Source organism: Gossypium arboreum, chromosome 12, assembly GCF_025698485.1.
Source record: "Gossypium arboreum isolate Shixiya-1 chromosome 12, ASM2569848v2, whole genome shotgun sequence".
Classification (NCBI taxonomy): domain Eukaryota; kingdom Viridiplantae; phylum Streptophyta; class Magnoliopsida; order Malvales; family Malvaceae; genus Gossypium; species Gossypium arboreum.
In genome coordinates, this window is record NC_069081.1 from 97,005,187 (window position 1) to 97,020,570 (window position 15,384).

Here is a 15,384-nt window from a genome sequence, read left to right on the forward strand (position 1 = left end):
GGAAGAATTACAAACCCCGAATATAGACCATGAAACGGATATAAAGAGTTCCAAAAAGACAAAAAAAAAAAAACAAAACAATATAGACCGTGAAACGGATATAAAAAAGTTCCAAAAAGACAAAACAAAACAAAGCAAATTGGAAATCCAAACAAGCTGGCAGAAAGCCAGAAACTCAAGAACCAGTTCCAATTGAGATATTAATTAAAATTTCCGATTTGTGTCATTCCGTTTAGAAAACACCGTATTATTTAAAGAATATCACAGAAGCGGTGGAAAATATATAAATAGGCATCGAATAAAATACAAAATAAATGTAATATGAGAAAGGGCTATTTCACCGCTTCTCCGGCCGAAATGATTCTTGAGGATATGGTCAAAGGCTGCATATGCATAATTTGAGGATACTCTATTAATAACAGTTGCACCTAAAATTGGGAATGCATGTCGCAAAATAAACAATGTTATAAAATGAAGGTTCATTTTTATATGTGAACAAACAAAATTCCGCCGCCCTTTGGACAACCGTATAATCAATGAAGTACGAATACAGCCATTTGCACTCTTTGAGTTATCCAACACTTTACAACCATCATGAGCACTGCTTTTTCCCAGAATCTTCAGACATTAGAGTTTTTAACAGTACTTGTAGCCTCTTGGCACCAGGGCCTGGCGCAAACACCGAATCATTGCCGCGTACAGAACACGGGTCAGCTCCACCCTCTGAACTCCCAATACACCAAGCTCCAGCTGCAAAACGACCAGTTCGGCCCAATAGTTCTTTATCAATTTTATCCAAGACTGGATCGTTCTTATGGAACTTCCGGGCAAAGGGTGCGTTGCTTTTCACCATTTTATCAAAGTCTTTCATTGACAACGAGATAGGATGTTGCTTTGGAGGAGTGTCCCAAGCAATGTAGTGGAGATCATGGCTTATTGCAGTGCTACGAAATTCATCAGTGTTGCAAATAACGGTATGGAAATAGCCTTCCGGAGAGGAAACAAAATTTGTATAATACATGAGAATGGTTCGTGGGAGGTTATCCCACCCCCATATACAATATTCAACAAAAGTTCTAGTAAGCGCTACCCATGCAGAACCTGCAGATAATGCACAAAGCAAAGCAACCATTAAACATTTTCTTTTAATTCATTAATAGCGACATAATTCCCAGATTTCAATTTAATGCACATAAAATGCAAAAGTTTCTTGTGTAAAATGCATAATAGAAAGCAACAAAGACTAAGATAACAAAGCCAGAAAAGGCAAAAGAAAAAAGGAACTGATCTATGTCCACATAGAATCCCCAACTAGCAAGTTTATGGGAACCCTACAACAAAATTTGATTATTCAGAAGCTTTCAGCACTAGAGAACTCTGGGACATCTGCAGGAAATTATGATTCTTATAGATCTTAGTAGTTGCTTTCTCATTATACTGGTTTAATTACTGGCAGGATAAAATGAACAATATATTGATTTCTTCATGCCATTCCAATAGACTCAAAGAAACCAATACTCAGGGGAGGCAACTGAAACGGAAGATTCTCAAATTTGTTATTTCTAGAAAGAGACAGACATTAACCAATCTTTTATTCGAGATGAAATGGGGTATGGTATAGCCACATAATACCTACAGTCTATAGTTCATAATTAACTAAATTAATTGTATGAGATAAATTAGGCTACATAATAATGACATCTTGATCTCTAGCACTGCCAAAATGAAACTGAAAAGATTGCATACTTCAAGTTTGTTGCAATGAGTTTAGATACAATGCTTAAAACCAGAATCTCGTCTCCTTTCCTACATTATTAAGCAGCATTTAGTTAGAAACCATCCTACATTGCTCGTCTCACCTGGACTAAGCTCTATTCTCTCCTTAATCTCAAAGGTCCATGTAGAAAATCAAAGAAATAGTTACGTCATTAGATTTAAAGCTTGCATTATGGGAGCTAGCTGCTTGGCAATTTTGCAAGCAGCTTGTTCAAGCTGATTTCTGAGCATCAAGCAATTATTGATTGTTGAGAGCCAGGTTAAGTCTCAAGAGGGTTTAGCTTTGCAAACGTCAAGCAATATCAAGGTAAACATGATCTTTCAGCCTTCAGTCTGTCTCTGGCAAGTGACAAAAGCAAAAAGCAGGTCAAACACGAAGGAGAATATTGGCGTACAGCCTCATGCTTGAAGCTAACAGCACCTAAAGGCTGACTAAATCCTCTGAACCTAGTTTAAAAAAATTGCTTCAACAGGTTTACTTTCCGGCTGATTGAAGCTTTTCAGTTTCCTAGAATGAAAATAGGGTAGGAAGGAACCCTAACATGGAAGACTTGATTCTAAAATGCAAAAATTAGTTTCTTACAGGAATAAGATTTAATACCACAATACTCAAGATAACACCATTTGAGGTTATTACAGGTTATCCTTATTTGGCTCAATAACATGCTGATACCATATCAGTCCAAAACAACAAAACACCATATGAGATTTCAAGATAACACTGTTGACATTAATCTAAGTGGTGATGAGCAAAACAATCAACCTATGGTTTGAGAAACTATTACGGTATGTTGTGCTAATAAAAATAAAATAAAGAAGAATAAAAACCAACCAGTATACAACTTGAAAGATGTGGGCAGTGATCGGCGTTGTGTGGTCCAAGCAATGTCAGACTTTTTAGACAAGTAAAGGCCTGGATCAACAATGATTGGTTTTGCTCTCGAGTTACTGCAAAATAACATAAATACACATGGAAAGTGGGTTACATTAAGGTATAAGAAAGGAACACTAAGAGTAGCATGAACACTAGGTATTAATCTTACAGCTTCCAACCAGCAATCTGTGTATGTTCAATGAAATTGAGATTTCTTGACAAATTGGAGAAAACATGCAGCAAATCTGCACAAGTAAAACACGTATCAGATGTGTTCTCCAGTAAGCAGGCTTGAAAGAGCACAAACCTTTTAGCAGACCTCTAAGTTTCTGAAAACACTTCACAACTGAACAACAAATGCATCTAGTAGAGACAATAAGAAACACACAGATGGAGCTTCTTCAAACATTTTAACCCATTAATCTAACCAATACGATAGTACAAGTTGCAACGAATAGGCCTATGAAAAGGCCAGGTAGTAGAAATCAACAAATGAGTTAACCTAATCTCTAAAAACACAGCCAAAAAGGTCTGAAACAATTATGTTGATTAAACAAAACTGCATAAACCCCATTGTAAAAGACAGTTCATTGGTTTGCCAATTGATTGAGCCCTCTCATAAACATAATTTTGAGTGGAACTTAAAATTATCTACTCCTTTACAAATCCTGTTCACAGTCCAGGCTTTAAGTTCTAAAAATTCCCATAGTAATATGAAATAAGGTTAAGATGGAAGTAGGCATGTAATTCTCTCCAAAAATGCTGTAAAGAACTCTAGCAATTCAGATAAAAGTAGGAGGTAGCAAGCAAAGTTCACGATCAATTTAGAGTTAAAATTCGTACTATAAGCACAGTACTGTTCTTTAAACCCTCATACTATAGAAAAAGCCCTATCGCAGAGACCAATGGATAACAAGAAGCAGCCTTGATGATAAAAAAGATAAAAATGCAAAGTCTTAGCACTAACCATCTTGGGTCACAAGGGGATAATCGGAGGCACTCAAGTTTAGAAACCAATCCCAGTCCAAGCTCTCCTTCAAAAGTATTGCAATTGCTTGAAGGGTACAGGCAATCATCGTAGGACCTTTGTATGTCACCAAGTTGGATTGTGCCATTACACGCACATTCTCCACTTCACGAAAAGTTGGATCAATCTTTACCATATTAGTCAATTCCAACCTTTCACGTGGAGGAGCCTCAAGATCCAAATGCAGAACATATTGATTCCTGGGGTGATACACTGCTTGCAAGGTCCTCATCATCCTATGACTATCTCCCTTTGTCCCCGAAATAAGATACGCTAATCTAGGTGCTTCCATACTTGCATACCCACTTGTGTTAAACGATTTCTTTAAATCTGATTCTACAAAATACCCACTAGGGTCCTCCGTTCTAGCAAAGGAAATAATGTCGAATGGCAACTGATCCCCACCATTAGGAGTATTGAACAGCCCAAAAATGGCAGACAGAAACAAAGTGATCGATACAAGTAAGCTTGCAAAAAATGGGATGATCCATTTTCTATCACTCAACACCCTTCCCGATTGCGAATTGACATTTTTCCTCACACTTGTCAACGGGTTTCTTATCAACTCAAGTTTCCTATAAAGCTTTCTCATTTGGAGTCCGCCTCAAGATTAAGCTAAAGAACCCAAGATACGTGAAGATTCAAGCAAAAAACCACCGCTATTATTAGGAAATAGGACCAAAAAGAAGCAGGGAGGTCCGAAAACAGAACCAAAACCAAAACCGCCTTCTTAAATGTATGAGAAACATTTAATCTGAGGCCAAATTCTCTTCAAAACAAAACATGGGTTCCAAGCAAAAAGAACATTATTTTGTCACAAAGTAGAGAACTATCAATAGGAACCCCCTTCAACCCCAAAAAAGGAATGATATGAAAGTGAAAAGAAAAAAGAGCAGAAACAGGAATCAGTTTGGTGCTAGAAGATCCAAGTTGGCTTAATCAACTGAAGAAAAGAACACAGCAAATGCAGGTGGGCAAATACAGCACGAAATAGTAACCGACACAAAAGCAATTCAAGAAAAATATATATACAGCAGTTAAATTAAGCTTTAATCAGCTTTTTTATCCCAAGTTGTCACCCAGATCTATTCACTAATCAAACCCAGAAAACCGGTAATGAAGAAGCAGAAAAATAATATATACTCCGGATACTTGAAATACACGAGAGTTCAAAGGGAGAGGTAGAAAAAGCTTACTTTAATGGTCAGAAAAAAGCTTACTTTGAAACAAGAAAAATAAAATGACCCACAAAAGGATATGGAAATAAAAATAGATAATTAAAAAAAATTCTTATTGAATGCGCGTGAATTGCAGTTCTCAACAACTCTCGACCTAATCACCAAACAACGGGCTCTTAGCGAGTATAGATTGTAATAACTTCAAATGTCTACGCCAAAACTAAATATGAAAATTAGATATCAAGTTTCTTACATATCTCCCCCTCAAGTGTGGGGCTGGATGCAACTTTTTATTATTAGGTTTCTTATTCTCTACAATGTGAGCCCTACCAAGAAAGGTTCCCTACCTATATCTTTAAATTTCGCTTCAATTGAATTGATTTAATTCGGTCGAAGTTCAGTTAAAAATTTTTTTAAAATTTTAATTAACGGTTAATTTGATTTCAATTTAGGTAATTAATTGAACTTAATAAACAATATTTTATATTATATGTATTAGATTATTATTAATTTAGATAAATTAACATTATCAATTTAATTTTTTTATATGTTTTATACTTGTTTTAACAAAAAGAACCATATAAATTTGGTTCGGTTAATTATTTTTGGAAAAATTTCAATTTAACTAATGATTAAAAGATTTAGTTAATATTAGTTCGATTTGATTAACCGTTTAAACAAAATCAACCACGAATAACGGCGTGAATGAGATCATGGTACAAATCATAATGTATTGGGGCTTGTGGACCATTTACTATTATCTTTAAGATTAATTAATAATAACTTAATTATATGTTTATTGATAAGTAGTAGTATGGATTTGCCTGCCTTCTAATCCAAGACTCACACTGCATCTATTCAACCATTGAATAAATATATGGCTTAGAAGATCATTTAGTGCACAAGTTCAAACATGTTTTAATATGGTATGTGTTCACAATAGGAAAATAGGGCTTTAGCGGCGTTTTTAGTGGCATTTGGACAAAAAAACGCTGCAAATATTATACATTAGCGGCGTTTGCAATAAAACGCCGCAAAAAACTAAGCAATATCAGCGTTTTTGGTCCAAACACCGCTAAAAACTGAGCAATAGCGGCGTTTTTGGTCCAAACACCGTTAAAAACTGAGCAATAGCGGCGTTTTTGGTCCAAGCACCGCTAAAAACTGAACAATAGTGGCGTTTATCGAGGTTTTAACGACGCTTCTAGACAAATGCCGCTATAGATCAAGGTTTTAGCGGCGCTTCTGGACAAACGCCGCAAAAAAAGTAATTTAGTTTATGGGTTATGATTTAGTGTTTAGGGCCTAGAGTTTAGGGTTTGAGGTTTGGAGTTTAGATGTAAATATGGTAAACTACTTAACTTGTGTTTCTTGGATTTTTTATAATATAAATCTAAATAAGATAAATATAAATTATTATTTTAAAAATATATATATCAAAATGGGTTAAATCCCAAAAGTATACATGAACAATGGTTTAGTGTGCAATGGGTTAAATCCCGAAGCATAAATTATGAACACAATTATTGATATGACATCATTTTATATTTATATATTGCATACATAAATATTTATATTTATTCAATATAAAAATATATTGATGTGTTTATTTTTAAAATGTGTATGATAATTAAATCAAAATTAAAGTTTCAATTATACATTTAAACCACAATTAGAATTTCACGTCTACAATTACACATTAAATTGAAATTCATATATAATTCTAAGATGTATCTTTATCAAAATTTAGGTGTATACATATAATTAAATATCTAATTATGGTTTAATGGTTGGGGTTAAGGGTTTATGGTTTATGTTTTATGGTTTAAAGTTGAGGGATAGAGGCTATGATATAATGTTTATTATTTTGGGGTTTAGGATTTATGATTTAAGATTTAAGGTTTAATGTCCATGGTTTAAGGGTTTAGGGTTTATGATATAATGTTTATTATTTTTGGTTTAGAGTTTTTGGTTTAGGGTTTATGATTTAGAGTTTGTGGTTTTTTGTTTTACAGTTAGGATCGTATTACTGTTCATGGTTTTAGGGTTAGGCTATTAAGGTTTAAGGGTTAGAGTTTTAATAAGATAACAAAAATCAAATTATTTTTGGGTTTGGGTAAGTAATAAGATTATTTTTAATTACTTTTATCCCTTGTAATATATATATTTAGGATTTAGGATATAGGTTTATGGTTTAGGGTTCACTGTTGGAAAATTGAAGCAACATTTGGATTTTCTTGAGAAAAATTTTGAAAGTAAAAATATAGAAAAAATACATGTCAAAATGAAAAAATAAAATACTATTAATTAAAATAATTTTAAAGTTTTTTTGGTATATGATTGATTTTTAATTTATATATTAATTTATTTCTTATATAATTGTAAAGAAGATAATATTTATTTTAATATATTAAAGTTATTAATATAGTTTAAATTATTTAAGAGATAATGATAAAAGTTTATATATATTAAAACAAAATAAGAAATTTTTAGAGGAGCAAAACGACACCATTTTATGTAAAGTAAAATGACTTTTTATGCGTTTTATAAAAAACGCATACAAAAGTAAGCAATAAGCGGCGTTTTTATAAAAAAGCATAAAAAATCTTACATAAAACGGCGCCGTTTTGTTACCCTTAAGACTTTTTACCAAAATCGGTTCCCCCTTCCCCCTGAAATCCCAAAATTTGACATGAAATCTTTTTTTTTCCCTCCTTTCTTTTTCCCAAAATTGGTTCCCTCCCCCCTCCTCAAAGAAATCCTAAAGCAATAGAGTTTATGCAACATTCTCTACTTCACTTCTTAAATAGAAAAAGAAAAAACCCTAGCGGCTACACCCTTTCCTCACTTTCTAAACTTGAATCTGTTAATCATTTAAATCAATGGCCGAAGAAGCAGCAGTAGCATCGACGCCGCCTCAATCATCCGTGCCACCGTTGGAATCTTCCGTTATACCGCTAGTGAACAAGCTACAAGACATATTCGCTAAACTTGGTAGCCAGTCCACTATAGAGTTGCTGCAGGTGGCGGTGGTTGAAAGCCAGAGCAGTGGCAAGTCCAGTGTGCTAGAGTCACTAGTTGGCCGTGATTTCTTGCCTCGTGGTTCTGATATATGCATGTGTCGCCCTCTTATCCTTCAGCTTCTCTAGACCAAGCGTAAACCTGATGGTTGTGATGAAGAGTATGGCGAGTTTCTTCACTTGCCTGGCAAGCGCTTCTATGACTTTTCTGAGATTCGCAGGGAGATTCAGGTTCTGTCTTGCTTTTTATGATTGAAAAGAGCAGGAGTTAGCAATTTTATTATCATTTTCCCCTTTTCAAACTGTTTGTAAGGTTTCTTAGAATTGTAAGATAAAACATTGAAGGCAGAAACATTTTAATTGGGTGACGTTTGAAATTTCTGGTTTCCAGAGGTGCCTCTGCTATTTTTTGCTTTCACATAAAATCCGTTGAGTTATAGAAGAAAGATACCCAATTTCTATAGGCTTTAGGTGGATAGTCAGAGTGAGTGGAAATACAACCTTTTAATTTACATAGGCATTTCTGTGTGTGTACATGCGTGTGTTTAAATACTAAAAAATGAAAAATGTCTGAAGTCTCAATCAATTGCAGGCTGAGACGGATAGGGAGGCTGGAGGAAACAAAGGTGTTTCTGACAAGCAGATTCGACTTAAGATTTTCTCACCAAATGTTCTTGATATCACTCTCGTGGATTTGCCGGAATCACAAAGGTTTCGTGGGTGACTAGCCCTCGACATTGAAGCTCGAATAAGAACAATGATCATGTCATACATTAAATGACCAAGTCATTCGATTATAGTATTCGCAAATTCGACTTAGCAAATTCGATGCGCTTTAAATTGCTGGAAATGCTAATCCTGATGGTAAATTATATGATCAAACTCCCAACTTCTGCATTCGAGTTGTTGTTTAATATATTTTTTAATTGGATTCTTTAGCAAATTTTCTTTTGGGCATGTTATAGAACCATTGGTGTAATCACAAAGGTGCACATTTGAATATGAAATCTCTTTTAAAATTAATGACGTGACTTATATTAGTTGTTCTAGGTTTCTGATTACTTTTGGACTATGAATCAGTTGGATATAATGGACAGAGGTACTGATGCTCGTAATCTGCTGCTTGGGAAAGTAATTCCCCTTCGACTTGGTTACATAGGTGTTGTGAATCGTAGTCAAGAGGTAAATATATAACCTTACATAATTGAAGATGTTGTTACTCCTTTTAAATAAATTATTCTGAGTACATTGTTAATGCGTATGATTTATCATTCCTAGAGTTTTCTAAAGTTTATTCCATATTCTTTACTTCAAGATGCTCTAAAGGCTTTTTGGTCTTTCATCATATTGTTTCCTCGAATTAGGAACATATATTGGTTTTTCCTGCGATTTTAGATGGTAGGATCTTCCTGATTATTTACATGTCCTGTCATTTTCTTTTATTTTCATATGCCATACTTCCCTATTTGTTTCAAATGGTGTGTGATATCCTCGACTTATGTTCTAGGCAACCTTAAGTATGTTTAGCATAGATCAAGGCAAAGCCTTTTATATGGGCTGGTCACTAGATCAGGAATCGATTGAAAAATTTTACACAAGCTTTTTTATGGGCAACTCACTGTCTCAGAAAACCCTTTTATATCTTTCTCTCCATAAAATAATCATAGTTTTGCTTCTTGATGATCTCTACTTTGATCTTATATTCATATACTACTTCTCAAGTATCTTATTTTACTAGTGTGCAATTTATTCTTTAAATAGTATATTTTACTCAACCGGAGTATCAATGATGCCCTTGCGGCAGAGGAAAAGTTCTTCCGTAGTCGTCCAGTATGGCTAAACCAACCTTTAACTATTGGTCATGGTTTGATACAGTTTCCAGACAATTTGCTTATTTTTTTGTTATTTGTACGTAGGTATATAATGGAATATAACTCAATTTCACATGTCAATGCTTTGTTCTAGCTATAAATATTCAGCTGCGTATGAACCTTCGGCTACTTTGCCCTCACTTCATATAAATATTTACATATCCTGTCCGTGTATTTATTTCCCTTGTTTATGCTACACATTTGGTGGGGAAAAAAAATCTCAATCAACTTCCAACTAGATTAGAACATGAACCTATTATGAACTTTGGATCGTTACAGCCTACCTAGATCAATACTATGCAGGCTTATTTATATTATCTCAAACATTCCTACTTTCAGTGTACCTTTTACCTAAATCAAGTCGCCTCTATGCTCATAAGATTTGTTGAAGGGTAGTTCATCACATTATTGTACAAAGTTTGTCATCAGTTAATTATTAATATTGACATCATTGTACAAACTGTTGGTCATTAGTTACTATCTTTTATCATTAATATTTCTGTTGTTTCTAGTGATGAGTGCATTTTACTCGCCAATGTGATTGTGCACAAGTTGTCTGCAAGGACATGATGCTTAAAATAAAGATGACAAAACCTGATCAATATAAGTGGTTTCATGATGTTAATTTCTCACCTTCCCTTTTTTTCTGGCAATAAAATAGAACTTTCTAACTTTTGTCATGACACTGTTTCATGTAAAACACAGACATTGGTTTTACATTGCAACTCTAGAATTGCTCAGACGTGCCTCTGAACAAGAGCCTTTATGTAAATACTTTTGCCTGATGTTGGTTTTGAGTTTGCGATTAACTGATTTTTGTACAGGAGGTTGATCCATGTGAAGGCTTGACTGACGATGACATTCAAACTGCTATTCAGAGAAGCTCTTCAATTTATTCTTGGTTGATTTGGTGGGTTTTAGAGTATTGAATTTATTCTTTAGACTGAATATAGAAATATTTATTGGGAAATAGATTTTTGTGGATGGTGAGAATCGGAGGTGGAGTCTTCCCTAATATGAAGGTAAGTCATTAATCTGTTTGCTGTTTGAGTTGTTGAGTGTATGTAACTTGGTTACTTGAAGAAAAGCGAGGTTAAGATACTTGATACATCAATCCTTATCTTAAACAATTTGTACGTAGTTTTCATATGTAGTTTATTTGAGTGTTGGAGTTTTGGATTGCTTTCTCAAAATTTTTATTGACTAGAAGTTTTCTAGGAAAATTTGACAAAATCCCGAAATTCAATTTATAATTTGTTGTTAATATTCTTTTATTTTTAGCTGAATTAATCGACCAAATTTGGTTTTTGGTTAACCATAAAAATTCAATTTGGTTAATGAAGAGATTTTAAGAAAATTTGATATTTGAATGTTATTTTGGTTATTAGTTAGGATTAGTCCTGTTAAGTTTCTATACCTTCATTTTATTTGTTTTAACTTTTAGTATGTGTTAATTTACCTTCATTAATATCTTCACTATATTATGCTTCTAGATTTTGATTTGTTCGATATTTTGGTTGGATATGTAGAATTATCCATTGAAAAATTTTGAAGGTTAATTTTGTTTCGTTAACAAAAACCAACCAAATTAACCGAAATATTAAGCTGTTCTCTCTTTTCCTACAATTTTGTAGTTAACGGATTTGGGTTTCACGTTACATTATTTTGTATGTTGTAGGTACATATTATGCATGACCTTTTCAACGACTTCGCATTAATGATTGGAGTAGTGTACAAAATTCTTTAGACACTTTCGGACTATTCAATTCTATAATATTTTTCCCTCTGTTTGTAGGTTCATTAGCATTTTGTCCCGATGAGAGTGTAGTTTATGAAGCTTTGAACTTTACATTGTCATCCGAGGTATTAGAATTTCTAGTTCAAAACTTAGCAAATTGTCCTTTATAAAAGACCTTTGCATTTTCGATTGTCGTTTAGGTTCGCAAACAAGATCTTTGTATTTGGACTTCTTGTATTTTATTTATATTTATATTTAATCTAATTTTATTATTTATTTTAGTTTTGATTCTATATTTTTATTTTTATTTTTATTTGATAATGAATTTTAATAGAAAATTTTTATATTTATATCATGGACAATATTATTCTCAATATTTTGATAATGAATTTTAATTTTTTATATTTTTCATGACTCAGTATAATATATATTTTTTAAATTTCATGACCTTTAGCGGCGTTTGTGGGGAAAGCGCCGCTAAAGGCCATGACCTTAACGGCATTATCTATAACTTGGCGTTTTTATGGCGCTTGTAAAAACACCACAAATAGTTTTAGCGGCGGTTAAAAGCGCCGCTAAAGGCCTAAAAAAATGCCGCTAAAAGTCAATTTTGCTGTAGTGGTTTTTATGTAATTTGATATTTATATTTGACAAAAGTTTTATATATTAATAGATAAAGGTAACAATGTTAAATTTAACATTTTTAGTGTTATATCTTAAGTTTTAAAGTTGATTTGATAAAATTTATAATTAATTAATAATATTAACAATTAATTTTTATCAAAGTAATCACAAATTAGAGTGAACAAATCCCAACTAGTGACAACACATTAGTGAATGTGGACCATCGTATCTAGATTGTACAATGGCAACAGAAGCTTTTACCACAAACATCCAAGAACATGTGGTAGAACGAGTATAGGTTGAAGAAGATACTAAGAAAGATGTTCAAACTGATAAAGAAGTGAGCAAGACAAGAGCCTTTGATCCAGAAGTTGAAATAACTAGAGAAAGGCCCACTTCCTCTGGCCAAGTGCAGGCTCGAAAAATGCATACACACTCGATTGTGGCAGACGAGTTTGCAAACCTCGCAGCCTCAAAGAAGATGGACAAGGGCAAAGCCCCAGTTGTTGTAAATCCGAGCAAGAAAAGAAAGATCCAATAAGAAAGTTTTGATGACTTGTCTGATGAGTCAAAAACCTTTTTTTTTTTGGTTGTGTGTAATGTTTCTGTGATAGCCCTATTCTGACCCTAGTCAGGAAGTGGTTTCGGGACCGCTAAACCAAGTCATAGAAATAATTGAATATAATATTTTATGTCTAAAATATGTGATCATGCATGTGTGAAATTTGAATGCTTTGTTTTTTGTCAATTTGAATGTGTTTCTAAATAAAAAGGACTTATGTGGAAAGCTTTGAATATATGTGTGGCTTATTTTAAGTGATTAATTATTGAATGATGCAAATAAGTGGGTTTGCATGTCAATTTGTCACTTTTAATGTTAGTGGCTGGCCATGATGGTTTTAATGAGCAAAAGAAGCATATTTTATATGTATAATAATGAATTGATATTTTTTTTAAGTAGTTTATTGATATATTCATTATTATATAGTTTATTGATAAAAATAAAATAAGAATTTGGTGAAGAAAACAAGAACTCATATTTGTTTCTTCACCTAGCTGAAATTCATAAAAAGAAGAAGAGTGAAGGATGGTTTTGGGACCGTTCGGTCAATTGGAGGCAAATTTGAAGGTAATTTGATGTGGTTTTGTAAATTGTTGATGAATTTGTGTTTCTCTTCTTTTCTAGCGAAACCCACTTGATAAATTTAGTTTATGAGGCATTTTAGATTCGGCCTTAGTGAAAATGAGTGAGGAAATTTGAGTTGAGGTTAGAAGATAGTAAACGAATGTTCAATGGACAATTTGATACCAAAATTCATATGTTTATGAGCTTGTTTTTGAAAAGTATGTTACATGTGAATGATTAGTTCATGAAGGGATTTTCGGTTATGTTTGTTTTGTATGAGTAATGGATTGTTGAGTTCATGCTATTATGAATAAAATTGATTAAGAGAGGCTTGAGATAATTAAATATGCATGTTGGTGGTAAGATGAGCATTCGGTTTTTATCATGAAAGCATAGGGAGCTTGTTAAAAGTTGAATTTTATAAAAGTTAAATGTGTGTGTGCTTGTGCTAGTGCCGAATGTGCCTCGGGTGATTTAGCATTGAGTTTGGTGTTATATGAATTGAGTTTTATGGTTTTGGATTTAAAATATATATATATATAATAATAATAATAATAATAATAATAAAGTTTTAGTAATTATACATGTGTTTGCCGAATCTAGAACTAAGGAAATGCATAATGAACATTCGGTTTTGGACTTTTAAGTGTTGTTAAATACTTTGAATAATATATATAAGTGGCTTTGATATGTGAAATTCGGCCAAGTGGTTATAAGCATGATTTTAGAAATTCAATGATATTCGGCCAATTTGAATAATTCATGGCACCTCAAGCAAATTAGTTTTAGATATTAAATATTGAAGATTATTTAAGCATATTACCAAATGTGATTTTAGTTAATGATTCGGTTATGAGTGCTGATTTTGTTTTATAATTAGCCAAATGTGTATATGTATGCTATGAGGTGGTTTAGCTTAAAGAAAATTAAGGTGCTCGGAAGGTGATTGCCGTGGATAGTTTAAGTAATGAAATTTAATTTCTGTTATGTAAAGTGATGACATTGCCGTTTGTAAATTGAGTAGTTAAAATTATTGATTGAGCATCAAGAGCTTAAGGGGACAAACTTGGACCGAGGAAAAAACGAAGGTAGTCGTGTAGTCGATATAGCCGTACGATAACTTTTGAGGTAAGTTCTTAAACGATTAAGTTGAATTTATGTGTTTAAAGATTAAATGAATATAGAATAAAGTTTTAGTATATGTGATATATAAATATATATTTTTTCGAATGATTAATAATGTTCATAATATGAGCCGAAAATGGCTAGCTTACTCGATTGAATTGTGCATGGAAATGAGGTATATGCTAAAAGAGTTTTAGAGAATGATATATGATCTCTGTGTTTCGGTTAAGTAATGGTAAATAGAATGAGTATGAATTTAGTGAGGACTATGTGTGATAGCCAAATGTCTTATGAACTAATATGTGTGAATGGTATTTTGATTACATGAGATAAGATGGAATAACCGAAAGCATCATGAGTTAAGGCGTGAATAAAATACTATGAATTTCTTGTAAATGCCGAATAGTGAATACATTTGGCTATGGAATTATGCTTTAAATTCTTGAATGTATTTGAAATCAATATAAGGAAATGGTATTTTAATAAATTATGTGATGAAATTACCGAATGAATTATGAGATGGATTGTGGATTAATGTTACAAAGTAAGTGAAACTATTAATGTGATTAGGAAATTGAAGAAGGGAAATTGAGATCTTAGTAAGTTCTTAAGTGTTTGAACTTTTGGAAATTTAAGAGTAAATTGTAATAGATCTGCTTGGGATAGCAGCAATAATGTGATTTTGGAAAATCACCATAAATTATGGGAGTGGAGTTAGAAGCTGAAAAATTATGTAATTAAAGCTTAATTAGTCTAGTTTCTAATGAAATTAATGAGAACATATTTTGACTTCTGTACAATTAGAAATTTGATTCGTAGTAAAGGGTGGTCAGACTAGTCAAACAGTGAAACAGGGGAAATTTTAAGAAAAATCTGGTATTGATTGGCCAAACTAAAAATTCTGAAAATTTTATGGATAAAAGATATATGAGTCTATTTTCAGGAAAATTTTACGACAATTTATTTGGAGTTTCGTAGCTCCAATTATAAATAATTTAATGACTGTTGCTCAGGAATACAGCTTG

General features: G+C 32.8%; 1 protein-coding gene and 1 pseudogene across 1 annotated transcript; one reads left to right on the top strand and one right to left on the bottom strand.

Moving 5' to 3' along the window:
* Positions 1-464: 464 nt before the first annotated feature.
* Positions 465-5,119, bottom strand: LOC108479860 (beta-glucuronosyltransferase GlcAT14A-like). Its single transcript, XM_017782685.2, has 4 exons — positions 3,618-5,119; positions 2,820-2,895; positions 2,609-2,724; positions 465-1,101 (listed from the first exon to the last, which is right to left on the bottom strand). The coding sequence occupies exons 1-4, from the start codon at positions 4,267-4,269 to the stop codon at positions 593-595; spliced, it is 1,353 nt and encodes a 450-aa protein (XP_017638174.1). The 5' UTR covers positions 4,270-5,119; the 3' UTR covers positions 465-592.
* A 2,618-nt stretch (positions 5,120-7,737) lies between these two features.
* On the top strand, positions 7,738-12,649 carry LOC108477711 (dynamin-related protein 3B-like; annotated as a pseudogene).
* Positions 12,650-15,384: the final 2,735 nt, after the last annotated feature.